This window comes from Xiphophorus hellerii, chromosome 1 (assembly GCF_003331165.1).
Source record: "Xiphophorus hellerii strain 12219 chromosome 1, Xiphophorus_hellerii-4.1, whole genome shotgun sequence".
Taxonomy (NCBI): Eukaryota; Metazoa; Chordata; class Actinopteri; order Cyprinodontiformes; family Poeciliidae; genus Xiphophorus; species Xiphophorus hellerii.
This window is the reverse complement of record NC_045672.1, coordinates 28,510,941-28,534,412: the sequence shown is the minus strand read 5'-3', so window position 1 is coordinate 28,534,412 and position 23,472 is coordinate 28,510,941. Positions and strand designations below refer to the sequence as shown.

The 23,472-nt window shown below is 38.3% G+C and overlaps 1 protein-coding gene across 1 annotated transcript in view; it reads right to left on the bottom strand.

Annotated features, from left to right (window-relative positions):
- The window catches only part of LOC116717239 (formin-like protein 13), a 50,377-nt gene extending 29,371 nt beyond the window's left edge, over positions 1–21,006 (bottom strand). The window contains exons 1-10 of the mRNA XM_032558466.1: positions 20,775–21,006; positions 20,040–20,147; positions 19,208–19,294; positions 18,353–18,526; positions 18,127–18,284; positions 16,728–16,916; positions 15,898–16,540; positions 14,247–14,409; positions 6,958–7,069; positions 5,253–5,343 (exon numbers count right to left, since the gene is read on the bottom strand). Of these exons, the coding sequence (XP_032414357.1) occupies positions 5,253–5,343; positions 6,958–7,069; positions 14,247–14,409; positions 15,898–16,540; positions 16,728–16,916; positions 18,127–18,284; positions 18,353–18,526; positions 19,208–19,294; positions 20,040–20,147; positions 20,775–20,921 (1,872 nt within the window). The 5' untranslated portion in view covers positions 20,922–21,006. The remainder of the gene's footprint in view (positions 1–5,252; positions 5,344–6,957; positions 7,070–14,246; positions 14,410–15,897; positions 16,541–16,727; positions 16,917–18,126; positions 18,285–18,352; positions 18,527–19,207; positions 19,295–20,039; positions 20,148–20,774) is intronic.
- Positions 21,007–23,472: the final 2,466 nt, after the last annotated feature.

The window sequence follows — 23,472 nt, the reverse complement described above, 5'->3', positions numbered from 1 at the left end:
AGTTTGGTGAGTTTTTGAATATGATAAAGCCCCCAAAAAGGCACACGAAGAGGGGGGCAGAATAATAATTAAAGCTGCAAGCAGCCTCGGGCGGCCCTCGCAGCAAGCGCCGCTCCGGCCTATTGGCCACCGCGGGGGTTCCAGCCACCGCAGAAGCTCTCGCACGATTTCCAGAGCCGCAGCCCGCTCCCCACCGCAGAAGCTCTGCCGCAGTTTCCAGCACCGCCGCCCGCTAGCCGCCGCAGAAGCTGTCGCGCATTTTCCACGCCCGTCCACCGGGCGACACGCGTGAATGCGTTCGGCGGCGCTCCCCGACGACTGTCAAAAAATCTGGTGCAGATCGGTCGATGCGTCGAGGAGATACAGCCGATGTATTAACTTAGGGGGCGCAGTGGAGCCAAATTACATCTCAATCCCGTTGGGCTCTTTAGAGGTGAACAAAGGTCATACATATCCAGTTTGGAGCCAATCGGATGATCCATGCTTGAATTAGAGCCAAACGTATGAATATGGCGAGGGACTGATATTCGCCATTTGGCCACGCCCACACGGTTCAGCCCGCAGCGAGCAATGACAGAGCTCATCATCCGAATCATCTTGATTAGGTCAAGAGAGCCATAAACGGAGCTTTCCAAGGAAAAAAACGGCACTTCCGGTTCCGAGGGGGCGGGGCTTAGATGACGTCATAATGTGATGACGTAGGATCGACGGGCAAGCCTCCAGGATCACTCAGGCCAAGTTTGATGCAGCTCGGTCAAAATATGTGGAATGTAGAGGCAAACGTATACGAACGGCGTTGCCGCCATTGAAAACTCTTGGCACTTTAAAGCAAGCGAGACCAACTTCCTATCTGTCATCCAACACAGAATCACCTTGATTAGGTCAAGAGAGCCATAAACAGAGCTTTCCAAGGAAAAAAACGGCACTTCCGGTTCCGAGGGGGCGGGGCTTAGATGACGTCATAATCTGATGACATAGAATTTTCAGACATCACACCAGCATCACTCAAGCCAAGTTTGGTGCAGCTCGGTCGAAACATGTGGAATCTAGAAGCAAACGTATGGCATCGGCGTTACAGGTCACTTCGCCACGCCGCCACACCCAGCTGCTTCATCGCAGCCGGTCAGGGCTTGGATCCACAACACACCAACATGTCTTCGGTCTCTGGACACAGTTTCATGTTGATTAGGTCAAAGGGCTAAGATAGCGACCGTTCACAGTAAAACATGACACTTCCTGTTCTCAGGGGGCGTGGCCTAAGTGATGTCATCATTTGACCATTGGATATTATTGGACACTCGATTATGATCAATCACTGAACGTTTGGTGTCTCTGTGAGTTTTTGTGTTAGAATTACAAATTATTTAATTTTTTCCTCCATTACAACATTGAACTGTCATTCCGTAGGGCAATGCTGCCCTCTGGTGTCGAATTACTGAAATAATGAAACTATTTAAGTGGGCAGCAGAGGGCAGCATTGCCCTACAAACAACGAACATGGACTGTTTATTATGTAATTACACAGAAGATCTCTCTAATTCATTCTGAGGGGGCGGGGCTTAGATGACGTCATAATATGATGACATAGCATTGTCAGGCATGACACCAGGATGAGTCAGGCCAAGTTTGGTGCAGCTCGGTCGAAACATGTGGAATCTAGAAGCAAACGTATGGCATCGGCGTTACAGGTCACTTCGCCACGCCGCCACACCCAGCTGCTTCATCGCAGCTGGTCAGGGCTTGGATCCACAACACACCAACATATCTTCTGTCTCTGGACACAGTTTCATGTTGATTAGGTCAAAGGGCTAAGATAGCGACCGTTCACAGTAAAACATGACACTTCCTGTTCTCAGGGGGCGTGGCCTAAGTGATGTCATCATTTCACCACAGGGTATTTTAGGACACCCGATGACGACCAATCACTGAAAGTTTGGTGTCTCTGTGAGTTTCTGTGCAGGATATATAAGAGTTTGGTGTTTCATGGCGAGTAGGTGAACTTTGACCCCTGGTAACCCCCCTTCAGCAAGCTCATACAGTCACCAATTTGATAACTTTAAATCAAACATGCCTTATGATCAGACTGACCGAGTTTGAAGCCGATCAATCGAAATCCCTAGGAGGAGTTCGATCAAATACGAAGGCTGTAAACGTCAAACTCGAGGTCCAAAATGGACCTTCAACACAAAATGGCCGACTTCCTGTTGGGTTTCGACCATGGCTCTAAGAGACTTTTTTGTACGTCCTGACAAGATACACATATGTACCAAGTTTCGTAATTCTAGGTTAAAGCATGGCTTGGGGCTGTTCATTTAAAATACTCTAGGGGGCGCAATAGATAAATTAGGCCACGCCCACCAAATTTTGTTATGAATTCCTGTCGGTGGGTGGATAAGGATCCATCCTAGTGAGTTTGGAGCAGCTGGGCCCGAAATTGTGGAATTCAGAGCCAAACGAAATTCGACGGCGTTCGCAACGCCGCCACGCCCACCTGCTTCATCGCAGCCGGTCGGGGTTGGAATCCACAACACACCAACATGTCTTCTGTCTCTGGACACAGTTTCATGTTGATTAGGTCAAAGGGCTAAGATAGCGACCGTTCACAGTAAAACATGACACTTCCTGTTCTCAGGGGGCGTGGCCTAAGTGATGTCATCATTTGACCATAGGGTATTGTAGGGCACCCGATGACGATCAATCACTGAAAGTTTGGTCCCTCTATGTGTTTTTATATAGGAAATATAAGAGTTTCGTGTTTCATGGCGAGTAGGTGAACTTTGACCCCTGCTAACCCCCCTTCAACATGCTCCAAAACTCACCAATTTGATAACTTTAAATCAAACATGCCTTATGATCAGACTGACCGAGTTTGAAGTCGATCAATCGAAATCCCTAGGAGGAGTTCGATCAAATACGAAGGCTGTAAACGTCAAAATCGAGGAAAAAAATGGACGTTCAAGACAAAATGGCTGACTTCCTGTGATAGTTGGCTAATAACATTAAATGTAAGTTCTGAGTCTTTTGGTGAGCTCTACAAGTGTGCCAAATTTCATGTCTCTACGATGAAGTACGTTCATACCATTGTGTTAACAGAAAATTGCTAGTTGCCGCCGTTGAGCAATTTTTTTTGCGATTTTTGCAACAACCTTAAAATTCAAAATTTTTAATTTTTCTAGTTGCGACCGCCAAGTTTGGTGAGTTTTTGAATATGATAAAGCCCCCAAAAAGGCACACGAAGAGGTGGGAAGAATAATAATAATAAACAGTACAGATACAATAGGCCTTCGCAGCGCTTTGCTGCTCGGGCCTAATAAAACAGTACAGATACAATAGGCCTTCGCAGCGCTTTGCTGCTCGGGCCTAATGAACTGTTTTTAGCCAGACTCTTCTTAGATTTTTGATGTTCTTATAAAAGTGAACATTAAGGCAGAAAATTTCATGAGAGGTTTTACAACAACTTCTCCTGATTTCAGGTGTCATTTCCTTCTTGAGATGTATTTATGCATTTTTCTAAGAAAGAAACTTAAACCTCCATACTACACACATTACAAAGGACTGGTAATAGAGTAGAAAGGGGCAGGTGCAGAACTGATCTGTTCCCAACAAACTTTGACACAAATTCAAACAAGCTGGTTCAAAGTTCTCCATTTTAAGGCAATTTCCCACTTCATCATTTCCCTCGATTGTTGCAATTGCTGGCCTACCTCTTTTAAAACTGTTTCCTGGCATGGAACTAACAAATAAAACCAGTTTATAAATCATGAGAACTAAACTGTATGTACCCAATTGGAAACCCATGCCAATCTACAACAGATCTCCATAAGGACTAAACCTGTTTTCTGCATTTGACAGCCCTTATGTCAGGTGTCGGATATTTCTCGGCAGCTTTATCATCTGCTATCTCTCCACTAATCTTCCACATGCAGTCCAGTTGATCTGCTTTCCTGGAAGGTGATTACCAAATGGAGCTTGTCATAACGCCCACTGTGTGAATGAGGAGGCAGGTGAATAGATTCAAAAAGCGTTCCTACAGAAAACGCTTGCTGCCTTAATTACAGTAATCATAATACTAAGTAAGGCAGAAAAGTAGCGTCCTGGTTAGATCTGCCGTGTTACAATAAGAAATTTTTGGGAATTAACTTTTTCAAGTTTCTGTGACAAGTTTGCATCTTTATTCAATATGAGTTGAAATAAATGGGGGTAAAAATTAATGACCACATTAACATTTTTCCTCAATATGTAAATTTGACAGAATTGGGCTGCTGACATGAAAACCACATGCAATGTTAGCATACCCTCAGATAAAGTAAAACAAAGACATGCTAACACATGTCCATAAATTCATCTAGTGGAATAAAGGGAATTGAAATGGATCAATGAAAAACATCAAACATAGCCGTAGACTCCTACTGAATAGAAAAGTTGCATGGATTGCTTAATGTTAACACTTGTATGTTTGCTTGGATCATGAAGGTGTTTGAGGATGAGGATACATGAGGATACATGTTGCCTCTTCTGTGCACTCAGATTTTTATCGATTGATCAAAATAAATGAAACCTTGAACAAACTTCATCGGTGGAGTCTTTTGAAATGAATACAAATAGAAGTCATGGCATTCAGTACATTACTGTGTTTTTGTTTATTTGAAACAACCGCACCTGCTTTTCCGGTTTCTTTGTAAGTGACCTTTTTCTGATCAGTGCTTTGCTCCTTAGTCAGAAATGTTGTGACGAACACTTTGTTGTCACCTGGTTTGTGATGAAATTATATTGTTTCTACTTAAATATTGTGGCCACAAAAGAAATATTTGTTCAAAAAAAAAAGACTGTTCTAAACTTCTGGAACAGTCAGAAGTTTAGAAATACATCTGTAATCAATGTTTTAGCCAGTGTATTTTAAACGATAAGGTTGTGAAGATCTTAATAGAGTTCTTTCCTAACCATGCACGTTTGTTTCATGATCTTTGCTGATGAGAAGGCTTGCTCCGGACTGTCAATTAGAACTAGATCAGCTGATTAATTCAATTGCATTGACAGAAGGCAGGATTGCTTTCCATATGTTGACAGCGCTCTGTGATTTTCATTCCCTTTCAGTTCTTGTTTTCGTCATGTGTTTAATATTTCTTCAATTTGTCACTCCAGTTTATTGCACAAAACTTGATTTGCGGCCTAAGATATTTACTGAGAAATACATGAGTCAAAACATGTTTACTTCCTTTTAGTCCCCACATCTGTAAAACAGTAAACAGTACCTCCATCATGTACCGGTCCACAATATGCAGCTCTGAAACTGGACCCTTGTGGGATTTATACATTTCCACATCCTCCAAAGTGGGGACGTACCTTAAAAATAAAAACAAACACTTTTCAGTTTGGATATGAATGGAATCTTAAAGACACATCAAATCAATTTCTTTGCAGATAAAGTGTCCTTAAGGGAGCTTTCTACATGTTTCTATGCAAATTGTGACATTTTTGTGTAAATTTCCTTAATTCACACACACACTTGGTCTTGCCCCTCGGTGTCTCTTGGCTCCACCCACTTTGGTGGAATTTTTCAGAATTTTGTCTGGTGGCTGGGTTATGCTTTCACAGGGGAGCTGGTTGAATTTCAAAGATATTTAGACTTTTTATTTATTCATTTTGTGAAATCCACTTCGAGTTTAAAAGGGTTGAATCCACAGAACAAACAGGTTTCGGATATTAATATGAGGCACTCCTGAATTTCCGCTTTGTTCTACAAAACGGTTGTATGATGGGAATGTGCCATGCTTTTAGACATTTTTAGACTGTCTGAACACTGTTACTCATATTTAGTTTGAAAAGACTTACATGTTAAGCATAAAATAGATTTCCAAATATTAGGATAATGTATATAACCAATAAAACGCAAAGATGCATCAGATTTAAAGCATATTTTCATCCAGGTTAATGTTAGAAATAACCAGAGCCTTTAACAGTTTGGGAAACTGCTGCGATTTTAATTCTGTTTTAGATTATCAGTAAATAGTTGGGATAAACACTTGTTTAGGAAAATATATTTACAAAAAAAAGAGACAATAAATGGAAATTCCATATTTTCCTTTTTGAATTTTGTTCCTCTATACAGCCACATGACCCCTTTGAAGCTATTGGATTGTATTACAATGGCCTTGAGAAATGATTCAGAACCAAGTTGGGTTGATGGTTTTTGTCAGCTTCTATAAAGCAGCAAGACGCTGATTGGCGCCGCCATCTACTCTCTGGCACTGAATCTGAACTCTCATTTGGAGTTCCTTCTCCTGTCATTTCTGAATGTTCTGCCCCCAAAACTAAAGGGATTCTCTTCTCAAAGAGAAAAGTCGTCCACCGTGCCGCTGGAGAACAGCAGTGTCCATTAATATTGCAGCACCTATTGGGAGTGGTTCTTTCCTCGGGTCTATGCCAGAGCGCATTAAAATATATATTACGTTTTCATAGAATAAATAAATCCACCACAGCAGAGTACCTTAGATAACTTTTGCCTTCCAGGAGGGAAACTTCCCAAGCTACGGAGTAAACTGCAGGTAAGAGCCAGGAAGTGTTCTACCTCCTTTCAGTGCCTTACTCCTGGGGGCAAGTCAATAGTTTCCATCTCCGCAAATAACCAGAAATGAAACTTTTAGTAGTAAGCCACTCTGATAAAAGCTTATTTTTAGTATTAGAAGATTGTGAAGGCTGCTGTGTAAACTGTGTCTCCTGTTCACCATCTGGTTCTGGTTCTGGTTCTTCCTGTTTCACATCATCCTGGATATCTCACACCCGCATACCTTCTTGGGTGTTTGTTGAGCTGCTAGTTTTGTTTACACCCACTCAACCAAGTATCAAACACACTCAGACTAGGGCACATAAGGTCATTTCACTCTCAACTTTTGCTTATTATGCAAAAAAACTAGGGTTTGAATACAAATTAGCACTTCTTTTGGCACAAAGTCATACCTTCTCAGAGAGGTGATGTGCTCATCAGACAAACCTCCATCTTCCTCATTAATAATGAACAGTTTGTCCTTCAGCTCCCCTGGTTGCACCGGAAAACTTTTAAGGAAAATGTCTGGAAGAACAAGAGATTAGGAAAAATCAACACACTCAATGGTACATGAAAGTTTTCCTCTTGACAGATAGACCTCTTATCCAAATGAATTTAAAAAAGCCTTCCGAAGACAAAGGGACCTTTACTTAATTACTTTCTCCCTAAAGCCTAAGGCAAATGCACAAATTTGCATCCTATCAAGTCGAAGCGTATGGGGTTTTTTTTTTTCCTTCATTTTGGGTAAAACGTCTGGATGATGCAGGATTCAATGTAAAGGTTCTCTTAGTGTCTAAGACATCATTCCTTCCCCTGAGCTTTCAATTAATCTGATTGGACACTGGAAACAACCAGCTTCTCAAGCAGTGGCTTTTTGTGGTTTACCCTTCATGTGAAAAGCCAAATGATGTTTACATGTTGCTAAAACGTTTGAATTTCTAAAGCTGAATTTGGACCAGATCAAATATGCTGACAATATTTGACTTCCAATGTATTTTTATTTATTTATTTTTGGGTGGGATTTGTTACAATAAATACATATAAGGTGAACAATATTCAGTTTTTAGTGCATGTTTTCAGGCTGCAGTAACTGGTAGGGCTAATAAAGCCATAAAAAATATGCATAAGGATGTCTGGTGTTTGGAGGATGTCATCGTTATCTGATCTTCTTTCACTTTCTTTTGTTTTTAAATAAAGTTAGCCAAAGATTTTTGTTATTTCAATCATTGTTACTTGTACATCGGTGGGTTCTTTGTATTTTTTGCCTTGTTGGCAAAACTGAAAACAGACCCATTTCTTTATTTTGTCTTTCTACTGTTTGCTCCAGTAGAAAGCAAACAGATTATCCCCCTAAAATGAACTCATCGTTAAAAATTCTCTCATGACTGATTGATAAAATAGTGCTAAACTCTTCTCTCTTTAGCATGACTTTATTTTTCATACCTCTCAGTCTTTGACATTGAAGCTGAGACAACAGTTTCCTCACGTGGGCATGTCCCATTTTTTGGGACATGAAAGACCCAGAAGATAGGTCTTTCAAATCCCATTTTCAAATGACATCAAACATCCTGAATCATTTTTTGCACTACTCGTAGTCCAGTGTGACCTCCCAGCCAAAAATCCCTCACATGCAAACATGTAAGTGCAAATTAAGTCCTTTGTCGACTGGCACTCAGACAAACTGGGCATTGGCCTGGTATATTGGAGCACAGAGACAGAGAGGGTATCCCACTGTGGGCAGGAAGCCACAGGTGTACTTTTAATTAGGACTGCGACATTTCCTGCCATTAAAATGGCTGCATGCAGAGGGACTATCAAGGTAAATGTTCATATGGGTCAGGCAGACATTCTACAGATGAATGCACTTTGGTCATACAATTCTGCATTGAATTTTATCTAATCATTATTATCGGGAATATTTACCCTTCTTTCATTTTTGGTTCATTTTTTTTATCTGTTGCAATTATAAATAGAAAAACTGGATTTTTTTTTTTTAGTAAGCTATGTTCTGACATCTTCGCTTTTTGACCAGAGTGGGATTTAGCTTTAAAATAACATGTGGGTCATTAAAAACGTCAATCAGTCCCTTGCAAATTCTCAAATTTACACTAAAGAGTCTATTTCTTTCTGAACTTCCATGACAGCTACATTTTGATTATTTTTATTAATTGTCCGAGCGGTAGTTGTCAATTACAGCTGCTAGAATAACAATTCAGTTGAAATGCAGAAGAGAGGAATGTGTTTAAAAACTGTCAAGCATGGAAGTTTTTATTCTGAAAGGAGAAAGCCTTTTACCTCATTATTTTACACCCTATCATCATGCATAAAGTCAAAAGGCAGCAAGACCCAAATGCTGTCTAAGCCTTTGAATTGCACCTGACTGATTTAAACATTAAACACGATGAAAGCAGACACGGCCTTTAGAAGTGCTGGAATGTAATGTACAGCAATCCAAAGGAAAATCACACAAAAACGTGCTGTCATCTGCTCTGTAGGTGTTTCTGGCTGGCCTGTGCGGTGGTGCCACCCTCCAAACACATTTTACTGATATAGAGATGGAATGACATAACTAGTAAGCCAGTCAAATACAGGAATTGTAGCTTTTTCAAACATAAAGGGAAAAGAAAGGAGCAGAAGCCTCTTAACATTTCAAACAGTATTGCTTTCTATATTTCTTTTAAGTTTCTTTCTCTTTTGAAAGGATCTATGAGTCTTTTTGGCTGCTGTGCTGCTGCTGTGGTCTATACTGTAAATAAGTGTCATTTAAGTGAAAAACCGCCAGGGCTCCATTTTTAAAAGGCTGTTTTTTTGTTGGTTTGTTTTTTGTGATGTAATTGAATCTTCAGTAATTCAATTGAAAAATAAGAATGAGTAAACCTTAGTTATTTTAGTTTCACCTGGTAACACAATTTCTTGTAGCCTTAAACTAATACTATGCTGAATCACATTTTATTTCAACTTCAGAACTCATCGTTGGTAGGCATCTCTCAGCATCCCGCATTATCTCATGCCAATATTTGGCTTTCTTACTTTTCAAATGTTTTCCAAATTTATCAGATTGTGAGATTTTTTCCCCTTCCCTCTTTAGTCAATTTCACAGATTTTTTAAACAAAATTTAGATCTTGATTCTGGTAAGATCATCCAAAACTTAAATTTTCTTCTGGTGAAGACATCATGTTATTGCCCTGGATGTATTTCTGATACCTAAGTTCCAAGTTCCTTCTAAAGCAAAGTAAAAACCCGAGTATGATGCTGTCATGTTTTAGTTTAGTAATTTGGTGCCCTGCTGGGTTGTTTTTCTGTCAAACACATCTTTTGTAATTGTCTGATCACAGGACAGAAAATCCCCAGACTTTGCCAACTTATTTCCAGAACTGAGTATGTTTAGGGTTCTTTTTCTGAGCAAATTTGTACATTTCAGTATTGTTAACATTGCTTTCACCTGCTTAAGAAGACCAGGTGAAAACTATTTTAAAGCATTTTTTTATTCTTTCCACTGGATCACCCTAAAATTTTTAATTAAAACATCATCTTCATACCACAAAAGCAGTCTAGTGTCAATGCTAGGGTTGAAGAAATGTAACTCAAGTTTCCAACATAGTAAACAACTTTAAGAGTAATATTTTTGTAACCAGTATTTCAAATGTGATATGGCACAGACTATTATTTCCTTTCAAGTGAAACTAAATGTTTGTTTGGTCAATTTGATCATTACTAGAAACAAAAAAAATCTTTATGCCCACTTTTTCAGTATTTTTAGAGATCTAATTATAAATTCCATTTGAAAAAGATCACAAGATTTGTGATGATGAAGATCATCAACAGCGCAGTGCTGGGGGAATTCCAAACACAAGTTGTTTTGCTTTATTTATAACCTTTCGTACCTGGATATTGATATAGGCAGTGGTAGAAGAACTCTGAACATTTTTGTGTATGTAACATTACTAAGACCAATGAAATAAAAATCAAAACAGAGAGACGTGTGGTAATATTCTGCTTTGAGGCATAATGGTAATTGGACTGGCCTCCAAGAACAAATACAAACAAGAGCACCGTTATTAATCAGGACTCAAAGTTTAACCTACATGAGCTGGTAAGATAAGTCAACTTATAAAAGATTCAGTCAAGAGTCAAAGCGGGAACACCGGCCTTGCAAAACAAAACAAGCAGCTTTTTGCTGTATTTTTTTATTTTTTATTTAGCTTTTTAGCTGAGATTAAGCATAATTTCTGTGTTGTTTTTGTTGAGTTTACACAAAGATAAATCAATTAACACAAATATTGTGTTAAAAAAGCTTTTTGTTGTTAATGAGCATTGGATGCTATAAATCTGCACATAATTGTAGGTTTTTCTTTGTTGCTACTGGTGTTCATGCTGGCCTGTAAAGACAGTTTTGAGATCAAGCCACTTAAAAATTCCATAATTCAATGTTTTTGTGAAGTGATTATTTGTTTAGATTTGGTCACATTTTAGTCATAAACTTTAAAGATATTTAAAGTGATAGGCTAATGCAATGCAGTTAAACTCAAAATTATTCAAACTCCTGCCCGATTTAGATTTAAAAGTATTTTCTTTCCAGATCTATTATAAATAATCCAAATAATGTTTTATGTAAAATCAAAAACCTTGCCAGAGAGTGGTTAAAATATTTTGTACTGCAGAACACTAAATACAGTCTAAGAGATGAATGTAAGTTTACTGTACCAAAGGCTAAAAGTGCTAAAACAATACTTACTCATTCTTGGAGCTCAGTTACCTAATGTTAGTATAGAATATGTAATTCACTATTTCTTTTTAAAAAGAAAGTTTCACAACTGAATGAAAGTATTCTTTGGACAAAGGACAAAAAAAATCTTTTCCTGTTGTATTTTCTTTTTGTGATTAAAGACTGTAAATTTAGAGTTAGGCATGTGAGCATTATGTTCTGTCCTTTTGACAATTTTGCCTTTATTTCTTTTGCTTTCTACCAACTGCCCTCAGAAGTTATCTCATTTGTAAATACTTCATGGAGCTCTGCTCAGTCCGATGACAGGAAGTACACAGAGTATGGACGAACTTCAAACCTACTGGGACCTGGCCAATGAAAGTAGGAATCAAAGAAGCTGCAAAGAGTCAAGACTATTGGTCAAGTCATGCAGGGGACAAAGTAAATTAGTAGAAAAAGGTGTTGTGGTCAGATGAGACCAAAACTGAACTTTTTGGGCTTCATGGAAAACTAACACTGCACTGAGTTAGAATGATCTAACTTAAGCATATCTACATACAACAAATAATGGGTTAAAGAATAATGGGTTAAATTGCAACGTCAACATGTGCAATGCTGGTAGAAACACAACTTAAAGGAGTTGCAGCTGTACTTACAATGAAAGGTGACTCCAGAGTCAGAATGGAAGTACAAAATACGCTTTTCAGAAATTGATTTGAGAGAAATAAAAAATAGATGTCTCTTTTTGCTTTGCTACTTTGTCTCTGTTGCTTAAAATACTAAAGAAACACATTAAGGTTTCTGATAATGATCAGAAAATTTGTGGAAAAAGTTCAAGAGATAAGAATACTTTGATCCTCAGGCACTGTAAGACTTCCACCTCTTTATCTTCACACTGTTGTCTTTTAACGTCATTTTGAGTGCAGCAGCGGTGAGACGCTACATACTTGCACTAATTAACACCTCACTATTTTTTTGTTAATTATTAATTGTATACTTGTAATACTATCTGATCAAGATAGAGTCACATTGTTAGCCTGTGTGTTTCTGTAAGTGTGAAACAAAAACAGAAAAACGTGCATTCAAGTTTCTCAAGTGTGATGGGATCAGATAAAGTAAGTGTGAAGGAATGAAACCTAAACTGCATGAACAGCGCAAACTTAGTCAGGTTTCTGGGTGATAAAGATGCAAGCAGAACCAGGGACTGTGTGTGAGAGAGTGTGTGTGGAGACTGTAAGGACATACAGAGAGGAGGAGAAAATAAAGTCCTGGTAATAATTATATCCTACAATATCAATTGTATGTACACCATTAGAAAGGTTTTTTTTATGTTTTGTCATATTACAAGAACAAAATCCAAATAAAACATACTGAACTTGGTGTGACAAATTCGGAAAATCAAGGAATATAAATCTTTTGTAAAAACGCACAACTATTGCACTTTACATATTTATAATTATTCATCCCAAAAATCACAATAAGTGTTTACATCCCTACTGTTACTTGCAGTTTTTCATTTCTTGTAAATTGTATGTTTTTCCTGCACAAATTAGCATTTTTATCTTACTCAGTTGCACTCAGTTCTTTTAATCTGAGTGTGCTATTTTTATTAAGTATGCAGTACTATTTTTCTTGTGTTGTAAATTTGCTCTTACTAGACAGTCTCTAGCTTTTATGTTTTGTTTTGATATATTAATCTTTTTTTTAATATGTTTGCTTCCATTTGACTGTCACTTTGCACATGTTAATTCCCCCACTAAAGGACAATAAAGGATAGTTCTGTTTTATTCTATTTAAACTTTCTATAATAACATAATACTTTTCAATTCAGATGTAAAGGAGACCTTAGTCATGTATTGACATTTTTAAATTAACTGCAACTATAGAATGCTTTTCAAACATTAACAGTTCAATGTGTGGTATTACTGTATTCATGTGTTGCTTTCCTAAATGAATGACTGAAAGCACTGTGACACATCCAGTTTACTGAGATTTTCAGTGCTGCAAGCTAACTTTTGCAAGGGTTCATTATGCTTCAAAGCAAAGATGTGACTTTCTGTGCTGATGTAAAGAGGAACAAAGGAAGGAGGAACATCAAGCCAGGCTTACTCCCTTGTTTATCAAATGTCAACATTTTTCAAAAAGCTGGAAGCAGAAGAATGCATGGCCCCAGGTTGCCTGCAGGCTGTCATAGCTCACTTCCTGACACAACCAAAAGTTAACAAGTCTAGGAGTACTATCAGTGTGTTCTGCATGAGGGCCAGAAATCTCTGCTACTGTCTCTTAGACACCCTCCTATTTATATTTTATGAACATGTGAACTCGAATTATGTTGCCATTCTGCACATTCGCGCTGATTCCATTTAGCAGCCAGCCACTGCCACATCTGTACGTCTTACCAGCGGGGACTGAGCTACAAGCAGGACCTCTGAGGGGAAGTTTTGGAAATGCTCTCCTTCTGGTGAGGTCTTGAAATGTACAAGCCTCAGGTAATCAAAAGTGAAAAGCCATTAGATGCGAGATAGAATACCTTACAATCAACTATGGCTCTCCCTCAGGGGCAAGCATGGCCCTAAAGATTGGTACAACACTGTCCCCTGCTGGCAGACATAAGAAAACAACAATCTGTTTGCTTAGCAGCCAAAATGTCCCAGTCTTCAATGAGAAAGTGAGGATTTGCAGAATTTCCAGTTAACCTGTTTTTATTTCACACTGGTCCTCAATTCACCTCCAAAGTTTGTGAGCCATCTGTTGCCTTCCTGTAGGAATTATTGTTACTGTTTGTGTGGTGCTGCCATCTACTGGGTGGGAACAGGTAGCCTATTACTACCCATGGAAATGAGCTTTTTTCATTAGACTTAATCCGGAAGAATTGGTTTCGCAGCAACAGGAAATGAAGAATGCTCATCTTCCTAATAATGTGTTAATAATCGCGTTGCTGCTGCAAATGCTATTAAAAATGAACTCAGAAATGCAATCAGAGAGGAGTTACTCACTGAAGTTGTGTGCAATCTTCTGGTTGAGCATGATGTGCTGCGTACTACTCGAGTCCGTTGTGCCAAACGATCCCAGATCTTTGACAGCGAACTGCTCGAACAAACGTGATGTGTCGATTTCAGGCTTCTTGCTCTTTTCCTGAACCCAAAATGTTTTTGTAATCTGTTGGAAGAAAAAATATTATAACCCGGGTAAAAAAAAACATATACACTCTGCTCATTTATTAGTGCCCATGGCAAAGTAAGAAGCAGACTTTTAAAAAATATTATTTCATTTTAATAGGATAAATGCAGGCTGAAAAATGCACCATTTATTTGAGTCAATTTATTCAGTGGGGGGAGGAATCCTACAAGAAATAGAGCTTTTGTAGAATCATTGGTGGGGGGGAAGCTGCTGCAAACATCACCAATAGCTACTTTTGCTAACAGAACAGAACTTTCATTCTTCTCCTTTGACATTTTATGATTGGAGCAAACAGAAAAATTGATAACCCTTCCTTGCGTAGGTCTGAGGAAATTAAATTACTGTGAAAATGTTCACTATTTCTGACCAACTCTAATCCCAGCCCTCTTTCCAACCCTAATTCCAGTTTCTTTCAAGAATTTTTTGGAGCTTAAGGAATAGACTCAGGCTTGAGTCAATGCATCCTAGATAACTTATTATATATGGACTAAGGAGAAAAGAGCTGTACAGCTGCTCAGTTTTCCAAAGCAAAGTTTGCATTTCATTTGGAGATCAATGTCCCAGCATCTGGATGAGGAATAGAAGGGACAGAATCCATGTTGCTTGAAGACCAGTGTGAAGTTTATATAGTTAATTATGTTTTGGTGTGACATGTCTTCTCCTGGGTTTTATGAAATCCACAGTCAACACAGCTGTCTACCAGTTACATTTTAGAGCAATTAATTCTTCCTGCTTGCTTACAAACTTTGTGGAGATGCTGAGTTGACCTGTTACCAGCCCACACTGCCCAAGGTACCAAAAGTTGGTTCAGTGACCAAGCAAACTTGTTTGATATAAATTTCAGAGAGGAAGAGGAAGATGAGAGACTGTGGATGCAGCAATGCATATGACCTGCAGGCAGTTATCTTCCATTACACCTCAGCAGTGCCACAGGCTGATTGTGTCCATGCTGCATTTCACTGACACAAAGGTGCCCAACTTTTGCATGAAAGTTGGGCACCTTTCATGCAAAAGGTGCCCAACTAAGTAGTGAGAGCATGGAAATGACCATACTTCTCAGAAGCCTGACTTGTCAGTTTAACTTATCCTTTCTGTTGCACTTATTCTGGCATTTTCAATATGAACTTTGACTTTTCATCATGCATAAGCCACAATCTTCAACTTTCAAAGAAATAAGTGTTTGAAATATTTCACTCTATGTAATAATTATAATGAATGAGTGACAACAAATATAATTTTTTTTTCATGATAATCAAATTTTATAGATGTAAGTGTAGAACTTACAGACTGAGATGAGAAAGTTTAGGAAGAGTGGAGACTTTGTGATGATAAATAAGAAATAGTGTAGTGAAGAAAATATGATGTAATTCTAACTGATAATATCTAATTTTTCCAGTATAATGATATCAAAATGTTATTTATTCAGTATCTTCTGGTGAAAGAAGGTCAAGTAGAAAAGATGGCTACCTTCTCATGCCCAACGAGGTCCCAGTGGAAGGCCTTTGTCCGGGATTTTTTAAGAGTACTTTGTTTAACAGGCAGAGGTGGTGGAGGCGGGATGAACGGGGTTGGAGGTTGTTTCACATCTGGCGAGGCTGGTTTTTGAGACTCCGGGCCTGAAGGAAAGGACATGAGGCCAGCATGGCAGGGTGAGTGTGGGGGGGACAGGGGTAATTTTGAGACAGTCGCATAGAGAGAGGTTGGAGACGAGAGGGGACTCAAATTGTCTGATCCAGCAGTAACTTGAATGGCAGCCTTGCCAATGCGGGGTCTTGGGACTGGTTTTGTGTCAGCTGAGGGAGAACTCGGACCTTCTTCCTCAGATAGTGTGCACTCTCTTTCTCCAGATGTGGAATCTGAATTTTTATCGTCCTCTGGAACTAAATCTTCAGCAGCAAATTCACCACCACGCTCAAGATCTGTGTCATTGTCATCAACATCTTCTGGTATACTGATATGTTGTAAGCTCTTTGATTCTGCAAACATCTGTTCAGATCTGGACTTCCTTTTCCAATGTGAACACAGTTTGTGGATGGCTTTGACCCAGGCATCACGCTCCTTCTGCACAGCACCAGGAGAAACTGCTTCCTCTTGTGCAGGGATTTTAAACCTGCAACATATCAATAAAACTTCACCCAACTTCCCTGTTCAACTGAAACACTCTGATAAGTAACTCTAAAGACATCATATTTATTATACTACAAATCAAGCCATTCTGGACAATAACTGTGATGTGCAAAGAACCCTAAAAGTTTGTTATTAAAATGTCAGACTGAAATGAACACATTCTTACTCACTGGTACTCATTTCTGTGGGTGATAAGTATAAATGTGTCATAGCCATATGGTTTCTGCACACTGGTGTCACCGTCTGATAAGTGAATCACAGTGGAAAGAGGAACTGAGGATGTCACGTCTCTATCTATGTTGCTTCGCTGCCTGAATGGGACCAGTGTTAGCTCCCCTGGGTGGAGCTGAGCTTTGTATCTGAAACAAAAGAAAGGGGAAATATGTGGTACAAGGTGAAGCAACCATCTTAACTGTAAGTTGTATCTTTGTACAACCCACAAGTTTTATTACCTTGTGGGAACTGCTGCACTGTGTGTAGATGACCCACATTGACATCTTCATTGTTTTAAACTATAGTTGTGAGTTTTGAGTCATATATTCATCCGCTATGATCTATAAACTTCAAATTTACTGCAACATGTAATGACTGCCAACCTGATTTCTTTTAGTTAAACTTTGACATAACCCTGTCTTGGCCCTAAAGATTTTTAAAAAATAATCTATCATTGAATAACTTTGGTTTTGGTTATATGAATGAAATAAAATTCGTCCTTGTGTATTTTAGAGTTTTTTCCAAGTCAAAAATAGCACTTTTAAGTAATTTAGAGCTGCCTGTGTTGTCTTAACCTTTTCTATTTTGGTTATTGTCTCCTTTAAAAAGAGGCATTTTGTGTATACATATGTTCCCCTCAGCTCTGACTATAACAAATAAGATAAGTAACCTTATATGCAGATGATGCACAGCTCTATACAACAATGTCACCAGGTGACTATGAACCCATTCAAGCATTGAGTAGATGCATATAACAAAACAATGCATGAATATGCATCATATTTTAATGATAAACTTTAAAAAGCATGTATTTGTACTCAATGCAGGCAAGACTCAGAATGAAGAGACCCACAAGGATTTCACTAACGTCTCCTCAGTGATCAGTTTTATTGTATTTTTAAAAAAATAGTAAACAACACAATTACAAAGCAAAAAAAATTAAAGGGAGACACAATAATGGGAATTTCTGCAACCAGTTGTTTCAGTTTGGTCTAAAAAACCCCAGTCTGATAGAAATAGACAACATTAAAAAGCTGGAGGATGCAGCTCTCGAGGACTGAAGTTGGGTAATTCTGCTTTATCGTGTCATAACTAGAAGAACAACTGCAGACTGTTGAGCAGACTAGAGATCTTTTATATCATTGTGGCATTATTCATGTAAATAGTATAAGACTAAAAAGAGAAAGTAGCCAAGAGAGAAAACAGATAAGATTCAGTTAGAGTAACTGTATCAGGACCTGCAGGACTTAGAGTCTGTGGTCAAGATTTCTTAAATTTCTCTCTTATGATATTTAAATTTTTATTAAATTTTGTTCTTTAAACTGTAACATTGAAATAAGAAGGATGCATTCGTACTTCACCCATTTGAATGATGCTAGTCCTCCTCTGTGCAGCAACAATACACCTTCTTTAAGGCTCTGTGATGCTTGAGGCTCCTGCTGCGATTCAGAGTTCTCACTTTCAGAATCGCTGTATATGTTTCCATGAATGATCTGATTCACAAGCTGCATCATCTACATGACAAAAGAACGCTGTAAGTATGACAAGTCTCAACGCATGTGATGATTTTCCACAGCTTTACCTTGTGTTTGTCCTCCAGCGATGTAGCCTCCAGTTCATAGTCATGGTGTTCTTTAAAAGAAATGGAGAACCTGGAACCAACCCCATCATCACAGCTCTTGACAATGGAGAAAGGGAGCTGGCGTTTGACAATGCCTCTCTCTATGCTGCACAGCAGTTTGGTCTTGAAATCAATCTAGGTGCACACAAAGTTGGAAGTTGGTGGATATGAGACTGGAAAAACGTCTCATGGAAAAAACAGAGACAAAGATTTAAAGAGGAGCAGCAAAAGCAAATGAGGTGGATAAACAGTGCTTGCCAGTGGCTGACTGTAGATCCAGGACAAGTTACTGTGAAATATTGTGTCTGCCGGCCAGAAATTGAGTTGTTAGCATGTAGTGACAGTCATACAGCAACAGTCTGCAGTCAGAGGCCTCTTCAGATTTGCTGCACCGCTGACTGCTACTGGAGGTCCCCTTGCCCACATCATCACCATCCTAACAATTATTTGAAGATACTTAGATGATATGAGTTATGCCAGTATTTAATTTTCCTTTGGGATAAATAGAGTATTTTTGAATTAAAAATTTAATTAACAAAACCAACTGGGATAGGGGTCAGTGATAAATGCACCTTGCTCAATTTGGATTTTTATTTGTAAAACATTTTTAAAAGGTCATGTCGGGTTAGTCTATGATTTAAAAATATGCATCTGCACTCCGGTTTGTGTTTGTAAAATGACAAAGTGTGATAAAGTTCAGGAGATAGAAAACCTTTGCAAAGTGCTTTATCTTAAACTTGCAAACCATGTGGCCCCTCAGGGTGTTAGTGGCCCTGCTGTCCTTCAGCAAGTAGACAAGCAGCTGTTCAAACTCACCTGTAGAACCCGCTTTTGCCACCTGTAGCGGCCATGTTTATGAACGCTGAAGTTGTATTGTTGTGTTGTACTTTTCTCAGGCTGTTCCTGTAACAGTAATTATAGATCAAAGAGGAAGTCACTTTTAAAAACAACATTTCAAATAATAGCATAAACTATTAATTGTTTCCTCAAAGGACACACATAGCACTCCTTAATCCAAATGCAAAAATAAGTTTAGCTACAGGAAACTGGTCAGAAAAAGACCTGCTTTCAAACTGACTCAGCAGGCTGAGCAACATACTAGCAAAGACAATGTTAAAAGCTAGAAGCTTGAAATAAACAAAAGCAAGTTTTCTTCAGCTTGGACTTTGTAACTGAGACATTCAGAAGGTAACTTTTGATGCTCTTTCGCCTGAGATAACTGGAGTGAGTACTGTGACTGAATGCTAATCATGAAAATCTAAAACCTTTGCCTAAAAATAAAGCTAAGAATAAACCTGCAGGTAATTTTGGCAACCTGAGCACAATCGGGACGAATGTAACCCAGGCACATATTTTAATCTTGCAAACAATGCAGTAGCTGCTTTTTATGAAAATGTCTAGCTGCGGTAGAACAATAAAACTTGCACTTTTATGTAATTGCTTCTCATGCTCAGTTTCTTTTCAGTGCTTTGTTCGTTCTCTAACCCCTTCTTTTGGTGTCATTATAATCTGGGTTTCTCCAGCATATTAAGACCTAACCTGAAATATGATTCATCCTTGAAGGAGGGAAGAGACACGTGAAATTCATTGTTACTGCACTATAATCACAACCATCTGCTTTCTGTTTGTGATCGGACTGGACACCCACCTGGCGAAGATGCTCTCTTTCCTTTCTTGCCTGGTTCAGAGCATCCTCAATGGATATCTCTCCATTTTTTACCCTGTTCATGATGCTGAGCTGCATTTCATTGCTCAGCTGAAATAAATACACAGAGATTAGAGGTTTGACTAAAAACCCAAGATATGGATATTTATGCGGATGGCATCTGAGCAAAATTTGGCGATTTTCTCATTATTTTGAGACTTTCATGACTAATTCCAATTTTTATGTAAACAAAAGTTTGCAAAAACTGTTCTTACAGAAGCTCATTGTAACTGATGGGAGCACACAAACTTGCACTTTTCATATTTGGTCATGTTTGAGACACCACTCAGTGGAAAATCATCACAATGCAACATGAATAACCGGACAAATAACATGGTTTACCAGGTATTGTCCCCAAAAATATCCTCATGTGACACATTTCTTAGTAAATAAACTGTCCTATTGTGGGAAAGTACTAATCTTAGGGAACTCTGGTTGAATTAAGGAAGTGAGAAATGCTTGAAAGAGCCCCATAAACTCAACCAAAGCTCTCTGTGCTGATGTGACGTGAATGAAAGTGAGAGGGCTGCCTTCTGTGGAACAAAGATAAAGTTAGGCTGTCGGTACATACTAGCAGAAGAACAGATACAGATGTCAATAGCATGGCAAATGACCTGGTAGTTACTGTAAGTAGCGCTGTAGTCATTCCAGCCTTCCACTGTAGACTATGAGTCTTACCTGGGGCAAGTCCCCGATGGATCTGTCCGGTCTGGACACATAGTCTTTCTTCTTTGTTCCTAAACCAGGCATAACAAACAAATATCCATGCAACAGATCACGGTGCTGCTTCACAGACGCAGTGCTTGGCTTTGTTTTGATTGTCATACAATAACCCGACAGACATCTGTTTCATAGGCGAGAGGGAAACTGCACTGATTTGTGACTCTCTTGTTGCGACCGCCCTATTTCAGCTCAGGTTAAAAAAAATTTTGTTGCTCTTAAAAGGCTTTGCCTGGTCAGCCACACCTACAGAGCAGAGGCTTTCTGTAGATAGCTGCAAAGATTTCAGCTGACATGTCTTCACTTGCATGACAATGTCTTTATATTCTCATTGAGCCTTTTTGTACAAAGTTGGGAGTCAGGACATTACTTTAGATTAGACTTCATAACTTAAAAAAAGATTATAGTAGAAATTAACTTTATTTATTCCAAAGGGAATAATCATATAACCCAAGTATCCAATAGGAAGGATATTCAATAGCAGTTAGTTTTGCAACAAATCTGAAGAGGCCTCTTACTGAAGACTGTTGCTATATTCATCCTAACAGCTTAATTTCTGGCCAGCAGAGACAATATTCCACAGTGACATGGAATACTATGTTATTGGTTGACACCATCAGTTGTTGACAAGCACTGCTAATCCACTTTATTTGCTTTTGCTGCTCCTCTTTAAATCTAAGAATAAATGTAAATCTTAAATCTAAATAAGCCTCATTTTGAACTCCTCTGGAATTTGGGGTCATAGTTTAGGCACGATTTAAGATTTTGAGTTGATATTCCACTACTCCCATTTATAAACAACTGTCTAAAAGTAAAAAAAAAAAAAAAGAATGAGCAAAAATCCTTAGAGCTGCACAAAATCCAAAACCAGAGGGAATAATTGTCCAAAAAAGCAATGCCTTAAACCAAAAAAATATAAACAAAAGTGTAGAAAAAGAACAACTTAGAACTAACTTGATAGAGCTTCTCCAAAATGTTGCAATGTATGAAATATGTAAAGCAATACTCTACAGCTTTAGGGAGAATCAATTCTGACTTTAAATGTATAACTTTTTACTTGAATGTTTGTAGAATGAAACTTGTTTTAAAATATTGCACCTGCACAATTCAGATAAAAGTACTAATAACCCTCAGACTTTTCATTTTCAACTTTTTCTGTCATTTTGCAACTACAAACTTCAATGTTATTCATTTGAATTTCATATGGTTAACCCATTAAGTAGCACATAATTTTGAAGCTGAATGATCAAAAATCATTTCACTAACAAATCTCTGAACACTGGTGAGCTTTTGTATTCAGCTGGGGCAAGTCGCAATGGATCTGTCCATCTGCTGTTTTACTCCACAATACCCTTAAAATAAAATACTACCTCGTTACCCTATTAATAAAAAGGCATTTTCTATTTATTTACATTTCTTTCTATTGATTGTGTATTTTTTCTCACTCTGTATGATTGATCAGTGTGTATTACGTTGTACAGAAACAGCTTTTGATTTGAAATTCCACAATGCAACACATTACAGAGATTGTGTGGAGAATATTGTATATAATATCAAAGCACCAGCCCCAGTTTTAAGCTTAAAGGTTCCTGATGTTGTTAAGCAACACCTCAGTATGCTGCTGCCACCAATTAAGCCTGCAGCAGTGGAAACTTGAAGCAGAAGGTGAGCCAATCAGAGGTGCCATCACAGAGTCTCTCCGCCTCTGAAGTTATTTATTAAGTTAACCTACTTAGCAAGTGGGTTGGTTAACAGTAAGTGATTTGTTTCCACAGCAAAATATGTGATAGTCAAAACAGAGAAAGATTGCTTGCTTGCCGCTAATTTAATGTTTTTATTGCATAACTTTAAATCAACTGTGGAAAAAATATTAGCAATTGTTACAAAGCTATAGAAAAAAAACTACCTATTGTAGCTTGAGCAGACTTAAATCAAACGGCATTGGCTAGAAGACAAGCAGAAATATGACACTAATTAGAACGGAATAAACAGAGAAAGAAGGAAACAAGGAAATAAGGAGCTGGAGGAGTTGATTTGTTTGAAATGGTTAACCTAGTTATAAACAAGCCTAGATTAACTTCCAGGCCTAAGATGATGTAACATCAAGCTGTGGGGAGAAACATATACTGATGCAATATGTGGACAATGTGCGTTCATCTTTCTTTTTTTTTGTTTAAGGGTTCGTGTTAGAAAAGCATACTTTATCCTGGAAATAAAATACCTTTTGCTTTGAATTTTCAACACTGGTGGCCTCAAATAACTCAAGTTCTTATTGTAAACTATTCCTGAGGTTTGTGAGGTACCAGTCGAATTGTTGAGTATTCACTACAACATTTTTTTTTTCAATATTTCTATACTCTACTGTTTTTGTGTGTTTGGAAATATTTTTCATTTTTTTCAGTCTTTACAAACACAAAACTCCAATATGTGTCTTTGAAACATTTCTTTGGCTGTTCAGTGAGTTTGAAGGACACAAATGTTTCTTCCTCACTGTGTTTTTCAAATTTTCAAATTATTTTATGTATTGTTTTCACTAGTAAATCAGTAGATTGCAGGTGATCAGAATCTCCTGAAATATGTGAAGGTTTTTGGACTAGTGGCTTCTTTTCACAGGATTACAGCAAGTTATGATAAAGCCATATCTAAATGCCTTTTA